Source organism: Pholcus phalangioides, unplaced genomic scaffold (genome assembly GCF_987345545.1).
Source record: "Pholcus phalangioides strain wild (caught in Gottingen) unplaced genomic scaffold, Ppha-v1.0 ptg000004l_1, whole genome shotgun sequence".
NCBI classification, from domain to species: Eukaryota; Metazoa; Arthropoda; class Arachnida; order Araneae; family Pholcidae; genus Pholcus; species Pholcus phalangioides.
This window is the reverse complement of record NW_028301597.1, coordinates 15729877-15757012: the sequence shown is the minus strand read 5'-3', so window position 1 is coordinate 15757012 and position 27136 is coordinate 15729877. Positions and strand designations below refer to the sequence as shown.

The following is a 27136-nucleotide window of genomic DNA, read 5'->3' as shown; positions in this document are numbered from 1 at the left end:
ATAACTGATGAAATGATTTTAATGTATCGACATAATTTACCCTATTTAAAATCAAAACTTCATAAGAACAATTGTTCATTCAAACATTTTTCATTTCCATTCAAACAAAAAATTGTACGCTTTTGGCTTTAAATTTTCTCCAAATTTTTATTCGAAGGTGATATTTTTATTTGAAGACACAGAATATGGTGATATATCAGCATATTGTGTGTCTGCCATATATCTTTGTCAGATTCACGATATAGATCTATGTCATGTTCAGGATATAGAGATAGATCTCCTAAGATAGATCTATATCAGGTCTATATCGTGACTATGATATAGATCTTTGCTAGGTTCACGATATAGATCTATGTATTTTAAACTATATTAAAATAATTTATTGTCCCAAGTTGTTGTCCTTCAAAGTGAAGATTATTCATAAGAAATAAAATGCATATTCGACTGAAAAATTAAAGACTTGATCAATTAATATCATAAATAATTTGCAACATGTAGAACGAGATCGCTCTATATCATAGTTATGACATCTGATATTCCTCTGACATTTCGATATATAACGATATGGTCCAGATATTGCACTATGTCGCTGTGCTACTGGGGTTGCTGATGACTACTGCTGCTTAATCGCACACATTCACCCTAAAAATTCCTCTAAAAATTGGGTATATAGAGAAAAGTGCAGTATATATATGCCGTTACGTACTGATAACTAACCCGCTCCTTATACTTCGGCTGAAAAAATGCTCATTGTTTATTACATAATATTGTCTAAAATTTGAACGGACACCACCACATGTTTGACGGGACAAAATGTGCAAGTTATATTCGAGCAGGGCCGGATTAACCATTATGTAAAATAAGCATGTGCTTTGGGCATCAGGAAAAAGGGGGCACCAAAAAGTTATCACAATGTTTTTTTCATGTGCAATTTTTTTCCAGCGTGAAACATCCGGCAAAAAAAGTCATAGACTTGTTGATTGATTGTATAGTTGAAGACCTTCATTAAAAGGATGGCACAAATGCAAAAATGATAATTGTATTGAAAACTAGAAATCATGTTAATGCCGAGCTTTTGAAATGAGATTTCATCAATTTTCATATAGCAATTTCAACAGCATTATGGGGCCATTGGGTAAACTAATTTTTTCTGAGGGCCCCCCTCACCTAGCTAAAAATGTCTGCCTACCGATTTGCATACTAACTGTCGCAAATTGTAAATAGATCTAATTGTCATAAAGGGTTGTTTTGAGAGAGCTTAATTGCCTCGAGTTTCCGGATGAGACTTACGCATTAAAAGTTATAGATGTGACAGGAACTTGAAAATGTGCAAATCTTTATGAAAAGGGGGGATGATCTGCATGGTTTCAGGGATGATGCAATGAATGGACACGATGATAAATTCAGGAGCGTTATCTTATCGTTAATTATTATCACTCGTGGAGACAGTTTCGGCGCCCCTTTGGCGTATAAGTCGCACCGCGTTTAACTCCGAAAACTCGCTGCTGTGTTTCTAGCCTGATGAAAAGCGTCAAAAATTACAATTTTCTCTGCGAATCATTCAATCCAGTGCACTTACAGTTTGAAATTTTTAACAAAACTTTTTTTATAATAAAAATGTTTCTAATTATTTTTTTTCTTTCACACCCCCCTTCCCCCGCTTCGTGCGTCGCGCATAGGCTACCCAGCCTAGAGTTACCCTTTTTGGTTTGATCTAGATCCCCTAGAATATAGGTATAAAGACACCTGAGGCTAGCATCACTGTATAAAAGTTTTAGAAAATTCATTCGAACTTGAAAAATGCAACTAATCAGCGTATCGGGCTTATTTGTTGGTTTTTTTTTTTTTTTTTTTTTTTTTTTTTTTGTAAATGATCTTTTATCAAACTTCTATAATGTAATCCCATCCTTAGTTCGATCCACCGCAGAAGTGAAAGAAATGTTAACAAATGTATGTTGCAACTCGAAAATGTACCAAAAAAAGGTACCAGAAAAAAGGTACCCAATGATTGTGATTCACCAAGCCTAAAGTAACTGAGTAACATCGGACATGTTAAGATTCAGTGATTGGTTTCGAAGCCCGGTTCATGAAATCCATGCACACACAAACAAACAAACGAGCAGCAGATAGCTAAAATATCTTTAACAAAACTTTAAGGTCTGCCTTTTTGGAAAATGTGAAAGAAAAATTCCAAAAACTTCCGAAGAGATATTCCCAAAAAAAAATCCAAAAGATGTTATCAAAGACTGCAAAAAAGTAGGAAAAAAAAGGTGGTGGAAAGACTTTCGATATATCCGTGCTTAGAATTATTCACGTCAATTCTGCTTTAGAGCCTTAGATTAGTTGCTTCTGAAACATAAAATTTTATTTTTTTATGGGGTTTTTTTTTCATTTATAGGTTCAACATCGAGAAATATGAATTTAAATGTTGTCAGCATGATAGCTCTCTCTGTAGAGAAAATTCGTTCTCACAGAATTGAACTGAACCATCATCAGATGGCAATAAAATTTTGTTGTAATTGTCTTTAGGCTTGCTTCTCATTCCTACATTCATTGACGTATTCAATTTCGTAGAGTATTACATAGCCGCTGTGCGGTCGTGTGGACATCGTGCTAGACTCTCATCGTGAGGGTACAGGCTTCAGCTCGATTGGTGGCAAGTGGGTTTGCGGTTTTCCAACTCCGAGGCTCACAGGCGAGCCTTACCTGTTTATGTTGTAAGTAAGAAGCAAGGTGCTTTGTGTATTAATCCGGGGTTGTAAGCGGTTTTATCTTACCTGTATTTATTCATTTTTATTTTTTTTTCTTTTGAGATAGTCTATCCGCAGAGGGCAACGGCAAGCCGACTTTCAACATGATACTTACGTAACATGAAAATTCAAGCTCTTACCATCTTCACTTCAAAATATGGAAGACAGATGACAGCATCATTAGAACACAAACACGCTCCATTCTGACAGCATAAATACGTTAGGGTCACGCTGCAACGATTTAACCCTTCGATGGGCAGCGCCGTATATATCCGCTCAAAAATGTTGTGGCGAATCTGGGCAGCGCCGTATATATCCGGCCGACCTGATCAGTTGCCTTCCCCTACTTTCTTTGTGTAAATCTGTCGCCCCTGCAGTTGACGAGCTCCTCCTCCAGTATTCAGAAGAGATCAAGACATTGTAGGACGCTCTATACAGCTACACAATACAGAAAGCACACGGTAACAATGCTATTATCCCTTGCATTGTAATTGCTATCTTGAGGTGCAGAGGGTTGGGTTGTAGGGAAAGAGAATTCTTGAAGATGTTTCTGTGGTCTGAAGTATTTTTTTTTTCAGTCCAAAAATAGAGTATCGCTTTTTTTCCCTTTCACTCAGTTATTTCTTCTATATTTGATTTTTTTTTTATTTTTGAAACTTTCGGGTGATGATTAGTTTAGAAATGGATATGATACAAAATTTATGTTTCAAAATAACTATGAACGTTAAACTAACACCTCTTGAGCTGAATTTTTTTTCGTAGTAAAGAAAGGACCCCCCCCCCCCACTCCTTCACCCTCTCATCATAAACTGACTTATTTTCCGCTAAACTATGCTATATAAAATTATCCGTGGTCAACTATGATACTGTAACTAAGCCATCCATCCTATATCTCTAACATAATATAAACCGTCCCCAAAAATTAAATCCTATTTCTGCATCTTCTGACTATCTATAGTCGAATGGAAAAACTCTCTCCCCTCAACTATCATTGATCAGTCTGTCACAATCAAACACATTCTTTTGTATCGGTCTCGACAAACAATATTGTATGAGTAAATGTAAGGAATTTCGCGATTTCAGCATTTCTTTATTTTTTCAACTACAATCTCTCGTTATTATCTATGCATATCATTTCCTCAACAACCTCACAGTCTAAAAATCGAGTTTATTACACTGCTGATGTATTCCAAAAACATAGAAATTTTAGTATCCATTACACATCTTTCACGTTCTTTGCGAACATCGAACTTGAATATTACCATAGTTATTTTAAACTTCTGGAACTTTAGGTCGTACATTGCAGTCAGTTCTGTGAAGTTTTTGAAGTGACACTTTCCCAAGCCTGCACAATCTTCCAATCCTAACTTATCACATTCCTGAGTTAACGGAAAAGGAAAGGTCTAACCACCCCCATGAGCCAGTATAATAGTGTTATTTTGTAGGAAAAAACGTAACCCCCCCCCCCCAAGGAAATATTAAATTTTGAAACGCACCTCTCTCCCTCTGAGAAAATCCTGCCTACGCCTATGATCACATTCATCTCTTTGGCGTAGTCTTGTCTGTTCTTTCTGTGATTGATAAATGTCAATATTGTGTTCAGAAAAGTGCTCTTGTAGCGAAACTGCGTGGATCACAGAATGCCCACTTACATGGGTTGCATATACGATGCAGTTCATTGGAAAATTCTGTCGCTCTCAAAATAATAACATTTTGAAAGTACGATAAAACTTTTATGAAACGGCCGTTCGGTATTCCGAAAAAAAAGACCGTTTGTGAAGTTGATCACCGAATAGAAGTTGGGCGATGGTAGAAAGAAGAATAAGGTGGAAAGCGTGTGGTGTGTCAAAATTTCGGATTTCATTGTCACCAAAGAAAAAATCTCATGCTCAATATATTTTACAATGCCCAAGAAACAGGTGCATATACTTTGGGCAGAGCATTGAATACCAGATTATCCGATCAATTCTTGAATCTGTATTATCAGAGATCTGTTTTTTCCTCGTAGTGAGTGCTACACTCAATGAAAAGGAAAAGCCTTGTGTTCGTTCTTTCCTCGCATTATTTTATTCTCTCACTGCTTTTATACTATATGCCTGCGTGCTAAAAAGTAAAGAAAGCTCCCACAAAGAGCAAAAACTTTCACGTCCTGTTTCTATTCAGTAAAGATCATTGGTGATCTGTCGTATTTATCCTGGGCCATGGGCGAAAATTTGTTAACTGTCTTATCAGCTAGGATCAATTGTATAGCATTAGCTTTTGTCATCTTATTTACAATTTTTTTTAACCTGATAATGTCACAACTGAATAGGAAATTCGATTGAGCTGGAAAGGTATTTATACTGATGTCCGAAGATTATAAGGTTATACAAAGAGAACTATATAAGGTGTTAATGCATTCAAATAAAACGAAGAAAAACTTGGTTTTTTTTCTTCAACTCTTACGGCCTAAGTTTGAAAGAAAAAACAGCTTGACAAATGTGACGGGACCACGGATCAGTCTGGATTAGGGAGTTAATTCAATTTTTTTGGAAGAGACTCTGTGAACACTCCTTCTTTTCAATCCCACCAGTGTCTCTTTTTACCCCCTCCCCAAAGGTAGGTTTTGCGGACGCCCATGGAAGAAAGCAAGCAGTTCATTCAAAATAAATTGGTTGTATTGACCAGAGCTGATCATAACTGAACGAGGCAGAACTAAATTCTAGGAAGAGGAAGAATTTCAAGAAAAAGACAAGAATTTCTCATTTGGTACCCGTGAAGTTATCTGTATCCGCCCATTAGTATAAGCCTCTTATCATCGTGGCTTGTTATAGCCAACACCAGAGGTAAACACAAATAAGCATTTGGTTGTTTCAAACAATGCTTGTCTCGTGATCTCACACATTCCTACTTTCCCACCTATTTCCTTTCTCCTCGCTCTTCTTTTCTACTTTTTGAGCCATGTGTGTTTCACAATGGTTTTTGATGATTCTGTATAACATTCATACTATTTGACAGGCGAGTAAAAGGCAAACCCCCCCATAAGTACAATAATACTGGCTCTATTGAGTGAAGATGAATTCGATGAGAGAAGTTAATATCAAGTTCGGAGAACGATTGCTCGTTTTCATCAGTTTCATCCGAATCTTAGGATGAATTCCAGAGTGTAAGAGACTAGTGCAGTCGTGTTGTATTGAAAATTCCACCACCACCTCGAGTACGCCATTTTAGTGGGAACCCAGGCATATAGGTCCCACTATACAACGTTTCAAATTCATTCAACTAGTTAAACCTTTTTTTTTTTTTTTTATGAACCAGTTATTGAAAACATGGTAACGTAGATCAATGACTTTGCTGCAGAATATATTCAACAAAATAATGTGGCACCAAAATCAAAGCGTGTTGGTGCGACACGAACAATCCACAAAAAAATTCCAAGTTTCCAAGTGCTATATTCACAGAGATATTCAAATTCGAAAAGTGAAGGCAATTTGGGGAAGAACAGAGTTAAAAGCGTGTAAAACTGTTTTCCCGCATTTAACGCTGTTCTTTTCCGAAATCTCCTCCGTTTTTCGAATTCGAATACCTCTGTGAATATAGCATTTAGAAACCATGGAATTTTTTTGTTGGGCATCGGGACAGACAGGACAACAACTTTCTAATTGAAAGCACGGAGGACGGTATAAAAATTTTATTTTTTTTATTTTGCTACACACTGTATTTTCAATCTCAAAACTAGTACAGGGGAATTTTTGAACGCCTGCTGAGCGTTTTTTAAATTTAAATCATACCTCTACGACGGACGGTTGATGAGATAAGGGCAGAGCTAGTACTAACAGACAGGACCGTAACTAGAATTTTTGCCGCCCGGAGCCAACATTATTTTGCCACCGCCACAACTTTAAATTTCGATATACTTTTTTTAAAGGTGCTCTTGTTACCACCTAAAACTACCTCCCCCTAAATTTTGCTGCCCGGGCAGTTCACTCCCCCACCCGTCTAGTTCCGGTTCTGCTTACAGGACACCTAGTATAAAGAGTTGATGAAAACTAACTTGTATATTGAAAATAATTGGGGCAGCTTAAGACAAACATTTCACGAAACTTTGTCGAAGACAAAATTATCCACGAAAAAATTATTTCATTTGTATGGTAACTAATCAACTGTTAATTATTAATATTTTTTTTTTCAAAACATTTTACGGAAGTTTAAATATAGCGTACATATATAAATATTCGTATCATCGCATACTGAATACCAACAGATAAATTAATAGACTGACATTTATCCAGTAAACATTCAATGTCCACAATGTGTGTCACACAATAGAAATTGATTTTATATTGAGTATTCACGAAACTTTCGATTCAATCCCCGTAAATTCCGGTAAGGATGTATAAGCCACATCTAGAAAGGAAAAAAGAAAAGTTTTTGTGGAAAAATATTGTCGTCGAAGCCTCAAGTAAGACGCACATAATTTTCGTCAAAGAATTTAAAAAAAAAAGATTAAAATTCTTCGTACGTTTCCACTTACGTTCTTTGATTTCTTTATTAATTTTTTTTACCATTACTTGATTAAAAAAATAAATTAGTAAACATTGAGCGTTTTTCAGAAGTGAAAATTTATAGAATTTATTGGAATTCTCGAAGTTTTCATTATTTTCAATCGAATACTCTGTTGTAAATGAAAAAACATTGACGCTCGAGATTTTCATGTAATAATAACTATTTATGATTATCTTTCAATGAAAATAATGATCTTTTTGCATGAATCCAAAAAATAGAAAGAAATTGGTGAAGATGAAAATTTCTCATTTTTCTCCAAGAAATCGGGGAAAAATGATTTCCTAGGTTTCATAAACATTTAAACACTCAGTGAGGCCATTGTGGCTAACCTACAATAGGTCTATTCATGTTGTTGAGGTATTGTTGCGATGGGAGGATCCCCAATTACCGAAAATCCGGCTACCTGCTGGTGAGAATGGGGGAAAGCATCGTCTTTCCTGAACAGGCTCTGCCCATTTTCGAAGAATTTATCTGAATATGCGTAACTGTCGAAGGGTTAACAACGAGAGATAACGCTGCAACATGAAGGACTTGCACCACCTGAGTTGGTTCAGAAGAGTTGAAGGTTCGCGCAGTTTTGTGTGATTGTTGTTAGTGTGATACGCACGTCGTTGCGTTCGTGTTATTTTATTAATGTGAATGTCGTGTTTCCGTTTTAATGATGTTGTTGTTTATACGCACACAGCATATTCCTGCATACATGTACCGATTCGTTAGAGATTTGAGAAGAACATGTACGAAATTCATGCGCGGTTAAGTAGTAGTGTGGTGGTCGAGTGGTTATAGTGCCGGACTCGTGATGCGAGGATCCGGGTTCGAACCCCACAGTGGTGGTCGGCTGAAGTTGGTTTTCTGTGGTTCCCAACTTCAAGGCGCAAATGCGAGCCGATCTCCCCGTTAAAAAGTCTCGCCACAGAGAGCAACAGTCCTACAACGGTAAATCATTCAACCATAACACTTCACTCATAGTTAGTAAAACTGGGGGCAGATGACAGCACTACACATAACAAGCATTACACAGAAACAAACTTTACGTCAGGTTGCACTACACGTACACGCACATTCCCGCATGTACCGATTCGTTGGGGGGTTCCGCGGGGGGGGGGGTGCATGTGTGGTGTAGCAGTAGTAGGTAGGGGCTCGGGGATCCATGATGTTCTTAAGTCAGCCACCTCGTTGGGCGGTTTGCCTGTTGTGGCGTTGTATTTGTATTTGTATTAGTGCATTACAAATTTTTCTGTGCACATTTTGTCTGTGTCCACAAACGCACATCCCATACAAAACTTCAGCAGAGAAGTTGGTCTAAATCAATTGGACAGGAATTTCGATATCATGGAAAATGTTTCTAAAAAATAAATAAAAACATTTTTTATTCATTTATTTTTTACACGGCCGTCGATGTCGTTCATTTTGTTTATTAGCACCGACCATTAGTACCTACTTTGCGCATCTTTTCTTTTCTTTGCGCATTAATTTTACTTGAGATCCATGATAGGTAGAAGTAATTCATTCAAGTGATCATAATTTCGAAGAAAAAAATTACCGTTCGGATACGTGAGTTATGTAAGTCGTATGAGAAATGACGTTCATGAATGAATGCTTTTTCATATACTTATCTTCGATTCTGAGATACGTGATGCCGCATCTTCGAAAAACCAATTCGTGGAACCAATCTCCCATGAATACTGGGAACTGAGTTCACTCACTGTGGAAAATCGAAAAAGAAAAGAGGGGAAGGGATTGAATTCACTCAGTATATTCAGTTTATATACGCAAATCTTTCAAGAATATCCTCAGCAGCTATGAATGCTCATAAAATATCCGTAATGTTATAAACTTCTCACGAATATCCGGATGTTTTCTCTATGTTACGGTAAATGTTATAAATCGGTTATTATGCGCTATCGTCTATCGTCTCGCTAAGTTTGATAAATTTATCATTTCCGTCAATGATTATGCATAAATCTCGTTAGTAATTATTATAATAGGAAGCATCATTGGTAAATTTTATAAGTACTAAAAAAATTATAACTTTTAACCGGTGATTATGCATAACACCTATGCATCGTTGGTTATAGTTAAATTATAGTTAAGGTTGTTAAATGAGAGTTCTCACACGCTATAGATATCGGAATAAAATCACAAAATTTGTCACATAAAAGTTTCTTATATCAAAGTCCGATTGTAGAACGCGTCAAATAGGAATTAGTTGTATCGGAGGGGTCCGAATTTATACACACAGAAAGTTGCAAAAATTCGTTAAATCAACGATTTTTTTCAAATTAGAATTTGTTCTCGTTCGGGATGCGATCGTCAAATTTGTTGAATAGGAGTTCCTTATATCGGGGTATAATCGTAAAATTTGTTACATGAAGAGTTCGTTATATCGGGGTGTAATCGTAAAATTTGTTAAAGAAGAGTTCGTTATATCGGGGTGTAATCGTAAAATTTGTTAAAGAAGAGTTCGTTATATCGGGGTGTAATCGTAAAATTTGTTAAAGAAGAGTTTGTTATATGGAGGTCCGATTTCAAAATTCATCAAATAGGAGTTATTTCGGGAGCGGTCGGAAAAATTCGGGAAGTCAGAATTCATTATATCCTGTTCATACTCTAGCTCACTAGTACGGTGATTTAAATAATAAATCTTATTACCGCAATGGGACCAGGGCCGTCTTAATAGTATCATGGGCCCCCGGACCAATTGATTTTTCAGAGATCCTACCAAACAAATTCTCGAAAATTTCAACCAGATCTCATTTTTGTGAGGCCCCTCTTCGCTTGAAGCCCCCGGGCCGTGCCCGGGTGGGCCCATGCCTTAAGACGACACTGAATGGGACCAGTTTATCCCAATTACAATGCAAAATGGTTACAATGTATAATAACCGGGAAATGTGAAGTACGATTTATCATGTTTGCCAACGACACTTGGATATCATACATAATGGCCGGTAAAAGTGTGTGTGCGTGATATTTTATTTAGACTCTAATTAAATTTATCAACGATGCTTGGGTACTATGCGTAATCATCGATTATTATGTATAATAACCATATTTATCATATTTACCGTAACAAATACACGGTGATAAACTTAGTGATTACTATTAATAACAAGTCATAATTATAATAATAAATTAAGAAAGCACATGAGCTTATTTCAAAAACTCAAAAGCATAGGGCTTTGAGAACATAATAAATAATAAATTGCTCGTTTTGCACGAACATTGCATCTCTATATTTATTTACGTCTTCACAACATCTTCTTGGAAAACGTTATAAAACGAAAAAATACACTATCCCTCTTGAAAGAAAGAAATAAATGAAGTCATATCACATAACTCATTTCCGTCTAATTACAGACTTGACAAATTGACGTCCTTCATCCCACTCAGAGATACAATCGTATCAGATTTCTCGTGTAACATAAAAAGTAATTATCGCAGTAATTTCATAAGAATAATTTTTGTATTGTTGGAATTGCTTTTCCTTCTCAAAAATAGTTCATCGAGGGAACATGAAACGGATTTGTGTTGATTGTTTTCAATCTGTTGTTTTAATTCGTTCCCCCTTTGTAACTACACGAATTAATTTCCTTTTGTGTGTGTGTGTGTGTGTGTGTGTGTGTGTGTGTGTGTGTGTGTGTGTGTGTGTGTGTGTGTGAACAGAGTTCTTGTCTGAAACAAATGTTGATGATCGTTTTAATATATATAAGGTCAATAAAAATAATACATTTGATTAATGAAAACCACCAAGGAGACACCTAGGTCTCATACTGGTTGTTACAATGAAGTTAATTTTTAAACACTGCAAATTGTCATACAATATAAAATATAATTACAGTGTTTAGTAATTTTTGATAGGGAAAAAAATCACGAAAAAATGGAAAAATCAAAATATATACACACACACACAAAGTATAATGCATAACATAGATATACATATAATACAATATAACGATGCAACGGGCAAGGGGTGCCTTATTACTTATATAAAAAAAATCTATAAATCAACATGAGATTATATAATATGATTTGACCAGTTGGAGCGGGAAGTCAATCTGCAGCAAAGAAGGGAGTATAAATTTGAGGACGAAATGAAAAGTAATTTTCAATATTGTCTATTTGTAATAAGTATTGCTTAAAAAAATTTTGAAAATCGATAATGTGGATGGCTGTATGAGATCATTTGAAAGGCTATTATAAAATTTAGGAATGAGGAAGCTAAAATGTTTTTTGAAAATATTTTTATGAACTAAAGACAGAGTATATGAAATTATGTCTATTGAATGTTCATGATGAATTCAAAGGTGAACAGAACCCTTCCTTTTTTGCCTACAATGTTTTCAAGAGAAGAATCATATTAGTTAAATGATATATTACTCACCATTCTCCGATGTTGTTTTCTATCTGATCTAAATTTCTGTTATTTCGTGATGGTATATTAATTACTGGTACAGTAATTAATATACCATCACGAATACTGGTACAGTAATTAAATCCTTATCCTAAATTCATTCTCGGATATTAATTACTGCACCAGTAATTAATATCCGAAAATGAATTTCATGTAATTACACTGATCGAAATTCATGGAAATCGCAATTAATCTCGTTGAAACAATGAGGTATCAATAAAAATTGGCATGCAATACATTTAATAACTTGAAAAATACATATATGTATAGTAGATAATTATTTTGGAACGAAGAGTTTCGCGGAATTCTCTGGTATTCTCTAATATATAATATTATAATAAAGTAATCAAATTTAAAAAAAAAATAAAAATATCTGATTGAAGAATCGTCACGATGATGAATACTTTGATCTACTCAGGTCGGGAGGAAAACAAGAACAGAATTGATTATTTTGAGAGAAACCGTTTGATATATAGTACGTGTATCCAACAAAAAAAAGTACATCTGCACTTTTTTTTCTGAAATTCATTATCATCCAAAGATGTTTTACGAACCTTAAATGTGTGTGTTATTCAAGGAATGTTTTTCTTTGTTAAATTACCTTCTCTTCGCGTTTCATTATTATTGTGATTATTTTTCAGGAAAAAACGTAACCCCCCCCCCCAGAGAAAAAAAGAAAATTGAACCCCCCCCCCCCAACCCGTTCCTTGAAAAACTTCTGCGTACGCCTATGGACGCAAGAAAGAACTTTCATCCATGGGTTGAAGTTCAATTGCTTCCAATGAGCATTGCGATGAGCAAATCTTTTTTAAGGCTGGCAATAATTGTATTTCTGGTATGAAATGATCTTCTCTCTGAAAAAACTTCAGGTACCATATAAACCTTGGGATTGCATTTCTCAATCACAGAAAATTTTTCATCTTTACATGGTGGAGCCTATTAAAAAGCAGAGTAATTTCATTACATACAAGTATTATGGTCTGGTCGAATGAAGCAATTCTTTATTTGAAAACCACTTAATAATCGTTCATATCTGAGCAATAATCCCTTGAATATATTTGAATTTCAGCAATATGTTCTCACAAAAAATCGCGCGACTCGGTGTATAATAAAATATAGGTCTTTCAAATGGCCAAAAATAGATATTTGAAGATGTTGATTTTATGCGTTGAGTTTTATGGGGGGGGGGGGGGGGGTTACAGATTTTCTTTGGATATTGACGTGATGTAGCCATAATTTCGTCACAAATTATATAACTAATTAATTAGAATAAATAAATTATAAAAGCCAACATTATACAAATAATTATTTTATATATTATCAATTAATATTTAGTTATATATATTTAATTATTTTATATTACATTATCAATTGCAAAAATGGTGTTCTTGGAAATTGTTTACCTATATCTATAATCAATATTTGTTTTGGCTAACACCCCCCTCCCCTCCCAAACATTTCCGACCATGAGTCGCTATTGCTTTCCACTTATATATTGAGATACAAATTTCTCCATTTTTCTTGATGAAACATAGGCAGCTTCATTGAGCTAAGGTGACCATATGACCAGTAATTCAAGGAATATACCTGTATTTATCAGTAATTTTGGTCTCCCCGCCTTTTTCATGAAAATTTCCCATTTTTCTCCGTATTTCAAACGAAGCTCAGTTGAATTTTTATTTTTCCTTTACAAAAAAAAATTAAAAATTATTAAAAAAATTAAAAATTAAAGATTAAAATTACTTTGAAAACTAAAAATTTTATTACGACATTATGACAATGAATATGAATATTTATTCACTTTTTTGTTGTGTTAAACTTTGTTTTCCGTACAATTCATTTCAAATCGCGGGAAAAAAAACAGAAAATACCGGGACTGTCCCGGAAAATACGGGACGAATGATCATCCTAATTCTACGGGACTGGGGATCAGAAAACTGTCCGTGAGGGGAGGAAAGAATAACAGGAGGTGGTGTGACCAGCGCGTCCGTTGAGAAAGTATGGGTTCCCAGATGAAGCCAGTGATCGCTCTATTAGGGACCAAGTAAGCCCAAACAAACCGTGGTTCCCCATGCTTTTCTATGAGAAACATCCCCATTTTTAAAAAAAACATTTAAAAATTTTCTTTTCACTTAAGGAACTCAATTTTTTTCTCAAATTCTGTGAATATATTTATACAATTGAACGAGTGCTTTTACAATTTTAATTGTTGTTTGTTTTCCAATATTAATTTCAACAACATGGAACCTTTTGCAAAAATAACCTAAATTTACCCATATCTTGTGCCACAAAATTTCTTCTCAGCATTTTAATTCAAAAAAAAAATTATGCAAAGCATGTAACACTTCAGTGCTGAGAGAGAGGAAGAGACAATGTTTAAAGCCACTTGAACAAGCGGTGTATGAAAAAATCTGACTTTTTTTTCCAAAGAGAGGTTTGTTTGGGCTTACTTGTCAGCCCATAAGGTTGCCACAACGGCTTAAATTTTCGTGCCTGATCTCAGCCATCACCTCCTAGAGATAGAAGGCCTCTGCACTGTTTGCCATAAACGTCATTCAGACTACCTAGCAAGTTTGCCACATTTTGAAACACAGCATCCTATTTCGTTTCTTCTTATTTTGGCGTAGAATCTTCCTGACTGGCTCACAAATACCGCGCAGTGATTGGATGTGGGGCATAGAAATCACCAATTCTGAACCCGATCATTTCTTTTCCTCACAATGATGATACTGGCACGAGCAGGGAATTTTTTTCCCCGAATATTCTGAGGGAAAATGGACTGCTTACTGACGTCATGAGCTGAGTGCGGAGGCCTTCTATCTCTGGGAGGTTCTGTCTCACCTCGTTGTATTCTTTCCTCCATGAGAGGCTGCACTGTATTTGAGTAATTTTAGAATATTTTTGCAACTTTTGCGTCATAATTGGCAATTTTTCGGTGGTTTGGCGATAGTTGACGATATCTCGTATCTTCCTGTATCTGAAATTCACATTTATCGTATTTTTATCGCAAAAAATATGGTCTTCTCTGTGAGGGCCACAACTTGGAGGGAACAGTTGGTTCTGGTGCGCCGGACCAGAGGTTGAGGGGCAAATTTCACCCTTCAACCTCTCCTTCAATGACTACAAACGAACGCCAAAATGCGTGCTTGCACCTTGGAGGAGAAATAGAGTTCTTATATTTCTCCACGATGGCTTTCACCAGCTGACCAAGCGTCTTGTTGCGGCTCTCGCTTTCATCAAAAAACTGGGGCACTTTTAAACAAAAATCCCGCATGCGGGAAGTCCCGAAAAATAGGGGATGGTATGGTCACTGCAACTAAAAAATACACTGTGACTTCGCAGGAATAAAGCCTATGATTGCTAAAAGAGTTGTGTGTGTAAGAGTGTCTGTGGCAAGTTTGATTTTATAAAATTCACCAAACAAATACTCTTTTATTGAAATTGCTATCAGTAGAGTGAGAGTGTTTTAGGTCTCTTTCTAAATTGCAATCGTATATTTAAAAGTTGTTTTTGCTCAACCAGCCAGTCGAATGCCTTCGTCAACAGCGTCCAAGCGGAATGCGGAGGATGGAGTCATGGTCCCTTACAAGAGACCAAGGACCGATGTTGGTGTGTCCGAGACGGATCCTTCGGTAAGTGTTTAACAACAGCTTTTATACTCCCTCCCTCCCTCAAACTGATTCACGACCCATTGTTGAAACAATTGAAAAAAAAAAATCTGTAGTTATCATGTATGGTTGTTTTTTTCCCCTTCAAAAGCTTATGAGCTGGGCTTGCATCTAGCGCGTTTCCAAGCAAACTTTTCATTATGGAATCAAGATTTTATGATATTTTAAATGTGATTTCTCTATTTCCAGGGACCTCCCCGATCCTCGAACCTTCAAGCCCCTATCATGCTACTAACCGGGCATCAGGGAGAGATATTTTGCGGCGACTTTCATCCGGATGGTACCTATTTGGCAACTGCAGGATTTGACAGAAATATTCGTAAATATAACTTGTGTATTATTTTGGAATAAATGCTGTATGTGTGTATAATCCAGATTCTTGGCGACTTTTTGTCGCCAAACACGTCCGACGGCCCGACGAAAAATCTCTAGGGCCGTGGATCGCCAAAGCCAGCATAGAAAACATAACAATGCTGAAAACCAAGGAGTAAAATAATAATAAAAATATCGGTAAATGCCCATTATACCTCGATTTGGCAACTTTTTTATCGCTAAACCCGCTTTGGCATTAAGGTTACTGCCAGAATACCCAAAAACGATGAAAAACATATGGAAATAAAAAAATTTAATATATTAATAAGTTATTTAATCGATGATAAAAATGAATAAACACCCGTAGACAGTACTTTGTATAGCGCATGCCTGTGGCACGCAAACGGCTTTGCCACCCCCATGAACGGTCACACTCGACACCCTCACTACGCTCGAACATCATTTGGCTCCTCACACTGATAGGGGGGGGGGTCCTGTCTCCCCTTAAAATATCGACCTCGGACCACCACAAACTGCCCGAACACAGGCCCATCTTCATACAGAAGTCAATAACACTTCTTTGCCCTTTGAATTGTAGCAGGTGCAAATATGTTAAATCTATGCAATCAGCCATAATAATGAAAAAAAAAAAACCAGAAATAGCGTTAAAAAATGACACGTAAAAAGCGAAATGAAATTGCAATAATAAGCTGGAAAAGAAAATCGGGTGCAGTAGCAACATCTACATTTTAGGACCTGAAAGAATTATGTTAGCAACATATCGCTGCTTTGGCACATGCGAAAATTTGCTGACAAAACGGTATACCGTATAGTGGAAATTCCCCAAAATATCATTATCTAGATTAAACATCAAACAACTCTACAAATAAACTTTTATCTAAAACATTATCTAGTATATTGGTTCTACTGCTCATTATATGGGGTGTCCTGTAGCACTGACTTCATCTCATTAACCAGCCGTTGTAAAGATATGATTCCAGTTTGAAAAATGCTCAACAGGAGTTCAAAACTTACCCGGTACCAGTTGCGAGAGTGAAAATACAGTGTGTAACGAAATAAAAATACACATTTTTAGGCGATCTCCCTGCTCTCTAACGTCCAAGTCCTCCTGATGCCAACAAAAAAATTCAAAGTTTCTAAGTGTACAATATTCCCAAAGATATTAGAATTCAAAAAATGGAGGAAATTTGGGGAAAGAACACAGTTAAATGTGAGTAAAATGGTTTTTCCACATTTTAACGCTGTTCTCCCCCAAATTTCCTCTGTTTCTCCAAATCTAATATCTCTATGAATATTGCAATTAGAAAAGGCAACAACTTTCTAATTGGAGTACAGGGGGACCGTATAGAATTTAAAATTTTTTATTTCATTACACACAGTATTTTCACTCTCAAAACGGGTACAGGAAAATTTTTGAATGCCTGTTGAGCATTTTTCAAACTAGAATCATACCTCTACAACGGACGGTTGATGAGATAAAGGCAGTGCTACAAGACATCCCGTATAATGAGCAGTAGAACCAATATATTAGATAATTGCAATTATTGTATTTGACTTATTTTTTCAAGATTTTTGGAATACCTATGGCGATTGTGACAATTTCGCTGTTCTGACTGGCCATTCAGGAGCTGTTCTAGATTTGAAATTTTCTACAGATGGAGGGTAAGAATAATTCAAACTTCTATTTTTGTTCTATTCTGTTATCCCTCTTTAGAAAAAATAAGTTTTGAAATGTGAATTGTTTTGTAGTTAATAAAATTTTGATTAAAATACTTGAAATTGTTTCCCATTGAAAGGGTAGATGAAATTAAGTCACAAATTGCAACATTTGTTTTGTTTTTCTTTTCCAGGTCATTATTCTCAGCATCAACGGACAAGACTGTGAGTATCTGGGATTCTGATGCTGGAGTAAGAGTTAAGAGACTCAAGGGTCATACTTCGTATGTAAACAGCTGTGGATCAGCTAGACGGGGTCCACAATTGCTTTGTAGTGCAAGTGATGACTGCACGATAAAAGTTTGTTCAAATATTTGTATTAATTTTTTTTTTAAACAATTTATATGCAAATGTGTATGTACACTGTTGGCTAGGAATTTTTTTTTACCAGTTCAATCAGTTCATAGTAAGTTTCTCAAACCCAAGCTTGCAAAAAAACTTTCATAAAAAGTATTAGAATTGGTTAAATTGGCGATGAGCAAATTTAACTTCTCACAGTCGTAAAGGATAAACCATTGTCTCATTTGCAATGGAACCATGACAGTCTTCAAAGTATACAACACATTCTGCCACTTGATATCTACACATAAAAACTTAAATTGTCATGTTGAGATGGGAAAGCATGGTTAAGTTACAAAATATCTAAAATTATTTTTTCCGCGGATAATATAGTAAGAATCCACGACAGTGGCATAGTGAAGCCAGTAAGTCGCAAGAAGAAACAGTCTAGTTTCTGCAGCTCTCAAAAGATTGTCATTAGCATCAAGTGTAAAGGCTTTGGCACAAGTGCATTTTGCTTGTCATGTAAAATTTGATTTTTGTGACTTGTGTGATTTCCCTCAACGCAAGAATTGAATCAGTGTTCCTGGACCACCAAAATTTTTTTTTTTTTTTTTGGCCCACTTCTAAAAAAAGTTTACCCACAACTAGGTTAAAAAGAAATGGTGTAAAATGCTAACATTTTACCGTCCTCATGTTAATCTTTTTCTTTTTAGTCAGCATTAAAATCTAATGCACTGCGACATTGCCACAGAAAAGTATTGCCACCGTGGGGAGTTACACACCAAGAGGTTAGCACACAAACCTCTCTGTGAGTATAAAAAGAGAAAGATGCCGTTCAGAATCGGCAATAAATTATACATTTCGTCTAATTGGCCTTCGTGTACAGAAAATGATAATAGTGCAACAAAAATGATCAAAATCCAATGCTTTTGGCATAATTTTGCATTCCTGTTGAGTGAAATGAATTTTTATTTCAGTCTACATCTGTGTTTCACAAAAGCTTTTTCCTGAGATCACCTTACAGGTTTTGCCACAATTTCAGGCCTCACAGTACGTGTTCGGAATAAAACAAAAACGAAATGTTTTATTGTCATAAAACATTTTCGTCTAAGAAATAGTGTGCCTTATTTTCCCTAAACTTCAATTATTGATACATACTTGATATTCCCTTAAACATTAACTATATTTTCATAGTAGAGAGAAACATCTTTACAAACTTTCACCGATATCCATTGCTTTAAATCAGCGGTTCTCAACTTTTTTTGGACTTGTGGAGCCCTTTTTAGTATATAATTTCTATGGCAGAGCACTGTTTCACTCGAGAAGTCCTTTTTGGCTTGAGTATATGCAATTTACTGCTCATATTACATGAAACTCGTAAACCAAATCACTTTTGATCCAAATTTTTACTACATTTTATAGCATCTGTTCTTGTTTCGCTCAAATTTTAACTACACAGTGGTTGAGAATCACAGTACTAATTATTATTTATTATTTGATATAACAACTTTGTTGCTTAAATAATTTGCAGCACCTTAAATTGTCCCAGTACATTATTTGGAAATCACTGGCACATTGGTTTCCTGCTCTGGAATTGTGGCACTTTTGTGTGAAAATTTTACATTAAGTGTATGATGTTGCGTTGCAGGTATGGGATGCAAGGAAAAGAGGTGCTGTTCACACATTTCAAGAAACGTACCAGTTAACTTCAGTTACATTTAATGACACTTCTGAACAAATCATAGCTGGGGGTATTGATAACGTTATCAAGGTATGTATATTTGTTATATAAGATTTCCTTTTTTTCGATAAAAGAAGGCAAAGTCAATTAACACAGTGAAAAAAAAATCTAACCTTTAGCTTAAATTAACTTAGCTACTCTTTCATGAGGAACAAATTTTGAAAAGTACTGGTACAGTATGTGAATTCCAACAAAAGCTAGGTTTGAAAAAATTAACTACTTTTGAAATTCTTTATTTTTTGGCATGTTTAGCATTTTGCCTGCAACGATATATTTGCACGCAGTCTAAAAATATTTTTTTGTGCAGTCGTCTCTCATGTTGGTGGGTTTGATATATTCACAATTATCCATATTTGTGGTCTCTTTCCCAGTTTTGGAAAACACTGTTCCAATGTTATTTCTAGTATTAGAAGGAAATATGAATTATAAGTGCTAACTAAACATGCTGAAGAACTCCTCCTAAGCATTTCCTAGTGCTTTTGAAAATTTAAAAAAAAAAAACAGTTCTAATATTTCTGAAAGTGCAAAAAGAAAAAAGAAAGAAATATTGACTGCTTATCTTGATTGCTGCAGTTGCCTGCTGTTATGGCAGCAATGAATCTTCAATCAGATATATTGAAAAGAAAACTCATCGTTGCTGTGGGGAGCAAAAACTTTATACATCAAGATCCATGTATCTCTTACTTAGAAAGTGTTATTGTTCTGTGAGTGCGATAAAAAAAAATTCATGCAAAAAATTAATTTCATATGTTTTATGTCATGACAATCATTTCTAATTCTGCAAATTCATGAATATTGAAGAGAAAGAAGTGAAGAAATAAGAAGTCACGTCTCTCAGTATTTTGTATGAAACACTGTAAAAACACTTTTTCTAGATTGGTGTAAGTGGTGTTTCTTTGTGAAAGTTAGAAGGCATCTTGACAGTAAAGACATTCTATTTGAAGTTCTTTAGATATTGAATAATGGCCCTGAACAGCATTGAAGTCCTCTATGTCAGTGGTTCTCAACCTTTGGAAGCCTGTGGCCCAGTTGATTTAATTTTTGTGAATGGAAGGCCTCATCATATGCATGACTAGTGGGAAATAAATGGATAAAAATGAAATGGTGAAATCATTTGAAACCACGCGACCTGATTTGACTCATGTCATGGTCCAGTACTGGGCCACAACCAATGGTTGGAAACACTGCTCTATGTTTTTCCTAATTCAATCTACTTATTCAACTACATGATAAGTATGTGAACATTTATGGATCAATATACAAATTACTGAATAATGATTGTGTAGGCTGTCAAAGAAGATGCTTCAAAATTGTAGAAGAATTTCACAGATGTCATCGCTAGAGCCACAGAAGCTATAAAGAGAACCGTCAACTTATGTTGAAAATTCTTTAGTTCACAGTGTGTCACGAAGACATTTCTTCAGAACCAGCTGAAGAGATTATGAAAGACATCACATTAGCGGAGCAGATAAATAGAGAAGGGTTCGTTGACGACAGAGAAAAGAAATTGGAAAAGGAATTAATTGAGCTGACTGCCTCTGAAGCCGAAGTGATACACCACAATTATCAAGATTAAAATCCAGAAAACAACTTCATTGTGAGCAACATAGCACTAGGGCTTCGTATGTTTAAATCGGCAATGGATTCTTTTCCATGACATTGACCCATCTATAGCATGTATCTTTGCATGTAGCCAAATTTGTATAAAAAGCCCTGTCATTGTACTATAACACATATACTAAGAAACTGCCGAATCTTTCAGAAAACATCTGCAGGAATCACTGAGTACCTTCTCCTAAACAAGGCAGAAATTAGAGATGCATTAAAAACAAAATTTTATGCTCTGGGTTATTCAGATTTTCCGTATCTGTGATCATTACCAGAATGTAATCCCCGTGAATGTGAGGAATGACTGTATCAATTATATAAAATCATTTCAGAATTATTGAGACATTGTTGATGCCATTTCACTGCAACCACTGTTCAATTTATATTTATTTCATAGCTGCAGAGTATTTCAAAACTATTTGACCTTGTGTTTTTCCTTCCACACACACATTATATATATATATATAATTTCAGGTATGGGATATGCGAAAGAATGGAATTTTATACAAGCTTTTTGGACACTCTGATACTATAACTGGGTTAGATCTGAGTCCAGATGGTTCTTATGTATTATCTAATGCTATGGACAATACATGTGAGTACAGTTTCACTTGTGAATCTAATGCAGTTGATCTGAATTTGAATGTTCCCACATAGAATGTTTTCCCTGCAGTAAGACTTAACTTTGTGGTCTAATTTTTGCTTATACTCATCAAGATTTCCTGTTTAAAGTGCTTTTCTGCTTACAACGTGTTTTCATGGTGGTTTTTTGAAAAGCGTTATGAGCGGGATCCAGGATACAGTTTTTGAGGTTTTCATATTTACTTTACGCACAAATTGAGAATTGTGTGTTATGAGTTTTGATTGTTGTGACCAAACATTTATTGTGTTAGTTTGAGCATGCATACAAAATTTTTCTGCTCTTGAATGTTGTTAGGGAGTGATAACAAAGTAAAAAAGAAGTTTTGTTTCTTTGTCATTTGATAAGCTGAAAGAATATTTTAGTCTCGCAAAGAAAATGGTATTTTTACCCTTTTATTGGCAAGCATTGGCAGTATCCAGGGCAGGGCGGATCTCAAGCTCTCTGTTGGGAGAGATGATTTTGCAAATTTTTTGAACACTAGTCTCGGCTTGGGAAACCGTATGTCCTGTATTTTCCATGACAGTCCCGTTTTTGTTTTTTTCTCCATCTACCTTTTTTGAAAAATGTACCGGTTTTACCTGTTTTTTTAATCAAAGTTTTCTTGAATTTGTTGTTGCAATATTATCATATAGAAGTTCCAAAAATTTCATGAATTATCACATTGTGCTTGCGGGGGAGGGGGTGATCACCCCTCTCATAGTTATGCTCCTGATCCAGTGAAGGAAAAAAAAGTTTGTCACTTCAGGGGACATACTGTATTTATATGGTTTACATAGATTTGAATAGTTTAAAAATGTCATTTATTGTTTGCCAACTTTCTTTCCCCATCATTGTTAAAGAATGCATAACAATGTGTCTCCTCCACAGCTAACTAGTAAAAATCGAATGTTTAGGAGGTGCTTAGAAACATCAATGCTGAAACAAGCTCAAAATATAAAATACCTTTACTTGAAAAATATAAGAAACTCGTGTGTTGCTTTCGAGAGTAACACTGCCAAGTAAAAAGGGAATTGTGGCTTTTTATGCTGATAACTATTGTGTGATAGTTGTACCCAAGCCTGTGGGCACCATAGCAGTGGTGTCCTTATCCTGGGGAAAATAAAAAAATGCTTGCTGCAATAAAGTAACTGTTTTGACAATAAATTTGGAAAATTGTGCCTGCAGCTTTTGCCAAAAATTGTGTACGTATTCCTTACACACATAAAGGATGGGAACCAGTACTCTCTATCATTTTAGCTGCCAATATAGTTTTAAACAAGAAATTTAGTAGTGTACAGGATAAATCTAGTAATGCACAGTGAATGAGCTAAAAGTCCATTTAAAAGTTTTCTGGAATGAATATGTGATTAATGAAAAATTGAATTGAATGCAAATTTTTATGGATTTCAATTAATTGCAGATTATATAATGATGTATTTCTGCGAAATTTCACCTTTATCCTATTGTAATATCAGAATTTTATTTCCATTATGTAGTAAGAGTATGGGACATAAGACCATTCGCTCCTCAAGAACGCTGTGTGAAACTATTCCAAGGTCATCAACACAATTTTGAAAAAGTAAGTTTTGCACATTTATATCGTTAAGCTTGTAGATAACAGACTGCATTTAAAATCTGGGATTCATGATGAAGTAACAAAAAGGACTGATCCTAAACATGCGATTGAATTTCTAAGCTTATTCTGTTACATTTTCATTCATTTCTTTTGCTTTAGTAAAACTTTCTCCATCTTCTTATTATCAGCCGTAGGTCCTCAGCTGTACTTCTAATGCTATTTTGGGGCAAAATAACTTAAAGAAAAACAAATACTTTATTTCATTTTATCAAACTTCCTTAACAAAACCGTCATGTCTCTCTGGTACAAACTTCCACACGCCCCCACTTTAGGAATGTTGTTTATTCCATGAATCAGAGTTTATGTGTCGTGAGAGCATTTTTCTATCATAGAATTGAACATTTCCTTTTTCTTTGCTCTGGCCTTGGATTACCAATCCAATGCCTGCCTTCTTATTTTCCGCAAAAGCCTTTTGAAGTTCATGTATGAATCTTTTGCATTTATCACTCGGCGATTGCCCATCAAATTATATAACATGCTTTCTTCTGTCTGGTTCCCACATTAAGGCGAAATTCCAGAATTAACACATGATCTTCTATCAACCAATTAAAAGGTAGCATCTCTTTCAGAGTGCTCAGAATCTAGGTGTGTGCCATACTTCTTGGCTGGAATATTTCGGTAGGGTGGTCTGGCACTTTCTCCTTCCAAATTACTTAGAAATTCAGTTTATAATCTATTTAAGAATGTAATACACCAATTTATATCTGCTACTACTAGTTGCTCCCCAAGGCAGAGGATGATGGTGGATGGGAGTGCTGTGCTTTTCATATCTTGAGTGGCTTTTGATAAGATTATCTTTACATTTCGATAATGGCTTATTTGTTTTTTATTATTATTCATGTGAAATAAGTTTTTGTTAAATTTATTACAGTTGATCGTGGCCAAATCAAAGTTTAATTTTTGTTAGAAGTTATATAATTGGTTGGAGTGTTTAGTATTTTAAAATGTGTTTAATGAGTGATCAAAAGTATATTGCGGCACACAACACGTTAAAATATTTTTGTTGTATAATGTTTAATTTAATATGTTCATTCTCTGGCCCATGACATGTTTTTTTTTTCAAACCCTATGTGTGATATTTAATAATTATATGAAATTGTTTTTTCTTTTTGTATTTGTCCTAGAACCTTCTGAAATGTCACTGGTCACCAGATGGCAATAAGGTAACTGCAGGTTCATCAGATAGATTTGTGTATGTATGGGACACTGCATCACGTAGGATATTATATAAATTACCTGGTCACAACGGATCTGTGAATGAAGTCAGCTTCCACCCTAAAGAACCAATAAGTGAGTATACTTAAGCTATCATTCTCTTTGGATTTACGAACAAAGCGGTTGTTAGTCAAAATCATGTTAATGTGGTGCCCAATAATGGATCTATTTAACCCTTTTTGGCGCAGTATTCCCATTGTGAGATCACCTGTTTACTATGGGTTTTGGAAAAATGTCTGGTCTTCAAAAGGTTGAAATGGAATGTTTAGCCTTAAGTTTAGAAAAAATTATATTGAAAAAAAAAAACCCTTATTTTTATTGGTTCGGGCGAGGGTTGCTTTTACAAAGTTTTTTAATGGTAACACAGACTCCCCTCCCCCCTTAATAAGGGTTTTCCAATTGAGACTGTTGTGGTCTATTTTTTTAAAATTATAAATTTGTTCAAAATGCACAAGGTTCTTTTGGATCTTTCTCTCTACTTTCCAAAGTCAAGCTGTGTTTTCATACTTTTTTAATCATCTACAAGACTTAATAAAGTTTATTGAAGGCTGGAATGAAATTTTGTCCCAGAAAATATTTCTGCTCTCAACTCAATTATTCTCTTTTTGTGCACTCTTTCTTCAGCTATGTTCACACATTTCTACTTCATTCTTTCTCACCAGCTGCAACGAGTTGGACCATTTTCACATTTACTGCATCTAAATTCAACACATTTGTCCTCAAAATCCTTTATGAATGTTATGAAGTATTGAGTGCTTTAATTTGTTAATTAAAAATGCTGCTTTGAAGATTAGTAATCAAAAATTTCTTTTGATGAAAAATTCCTCATCTAACATGTGCTTTTGTTATTTGTCTCCTAAAGTTTTTTTTTTTTTTTCTTCCTTTTCTAGTAATGTCCTGCTCAAGCGATAAGCAGATATATTTAGGGGAAATTGAATAATGAAAATGCCAAGTAATCATTCATTTGTAAATACCATTGTATTTGGCTACAAATAAATTATCATTTATTTCTTTTGAGTACAGACTATATTAAACTTCACATGGCTGTAGATGTGAATAAACTCGGATGAGGCAATATATTTTGGGCCTTCAAGTTCGAGTTGACTTTCGTACAAAGATATCAGTGATTGTGTGTAGATAATATTACAATGTAAAAATATGTTCTGTTATACAAGTCTGAAACCAACACAATCTGAATATTTAATTAATGAATAAACCAAAGATAAAACTAATACAAAAAAAAATTGATTTATTAACTAGAACATATATAGTATAAAAAATTAAGCAGTTTTGACAAATTTAAGCTGCAAAGTGGATAAAAATGAAGTAATGGACGGAAGAACAAGTAAATAATAATCTATTGCATCAAATTCTAATAAAAACACATGAAATACAAGTATGCATTGCATATAAAAATTTTGGTTCAAAATAAAATTTTGTTTTGCTTGAAAAAACAAATGTGAGATGAAAATTAGATTTTTCCTTCTTTTTTTTAAGAAATATAGTATCTCGCCAAATTAAAACAAAAATGCATAAAAAATGAAATACTGTAGGACCTCATTATAATAGACTGAAGGTTTACATTTTAATGAAAGTCTAGTTCATAAGAAACCATCTAGGGGGTGTAATGTTGCACACAAGGTGTTCATTGCAAATAAAAATCAACTATCAACCAGGGTATCTTGATTTAAATCACTTTTTTTTGAAAAATCAGATACTTTTGATATTTGAAACAATTTTGAATATGACTTTTTAACTTGTATGATACAATACAAACAAATAAGAGATGGTAAGATTCATATTTAAATTATTTATTAACATTAATTCGACATCCATATTTTGGGTTTTTTCAGCCACCTCATTGGGCATTTTGTGGCCTTTGCTTTTGTATTCATATTCAATAAATGATAAAAAGTGAAGAGTCAGGTTGGTAGAATTCAATTTTTCTCAGAAGATTTTAAGAGATTTCTGAATCTGTTCCAAAAACTTTCTTTCCCATAGAAGATAGTGAAGTTGTTAAAGAGTGTGTTAACCGTAGGGAGGGCTTTTTTTATCCCTGGAATGGAATTTACTACAGGCTTTGTAAAAGTAGGCAATGCACTATCTGTGGGAATTATTGTCACAGTTGGGAAACAAGATATGTTTCTTTTCAAAAGCAATAATAAAAATAAAAACCTGCAATTTGTTTGCAACTCTAATTTTTCCCGGCCATGTTTTTATTTTAATCATGTTCCAACATAGAGAAATTTTTCATAGCTCGTAATGAACACTTTTTTCATTCAAGGTTCTTTTTTAAAGAAAAGTTTGTGGTACATCACAGTAATATTTTATAAAGATTTCTTTCCACAATATTTAAATTGATTAAATTAATGAATGTTAGTTGCATATATGACTGTGCTTTTGAATTTTTTTATCAGTAAAAATTTCAATACTGTTTTAAACGTAGAATGATTTGTTCTTGGATGACATTGGTATGATAAATGGGATTTTTAATAGTTTAATATGCTAATGGGGTTTGTTTAAAGCAAGATCTCTAGAGCTTAATATAGTCTATAAGTTAGAAAACTGTCATGAAAAATATTAAATACCTCTAATAAGTTAGCTTTTGA

The 27136-nt window shown here is 34.8% G+C and overlaps 1 protein-coding gene across 1 annotated transcript; it reads left to right on the top strand.

The window, feature by feature from the left end:
* Positions 1-15089: 15089 nt before the first annotated feature.
* Positions 15090-25544, top strand: LOC149086604 (U5 small nuclear ribonucleoprotein 40 kDa protein). The gene is made up of 9 exons (XM_089230983.1): positions 15090-15338; positions 15564-15693; positions 17276-17369; positions 17558-17723; positions 19354-19476; positions 21529-21649; positions 23173-23255; positions 24437-24602; positions 25418-25544. The coding sequence occupies exons 1-9, from the start codon at positions 15237-15239 to the stop codon at positions 25465-25467; spliced, it is 1035 nt and encodes a 344-aa protein (XP_089087109.1). The 5' UTR covers positions 15090-15236; the 3' UTR covers positions 25468-25544.
* Positions 25545-27136: the final 1592 nt, after the last annotated feature.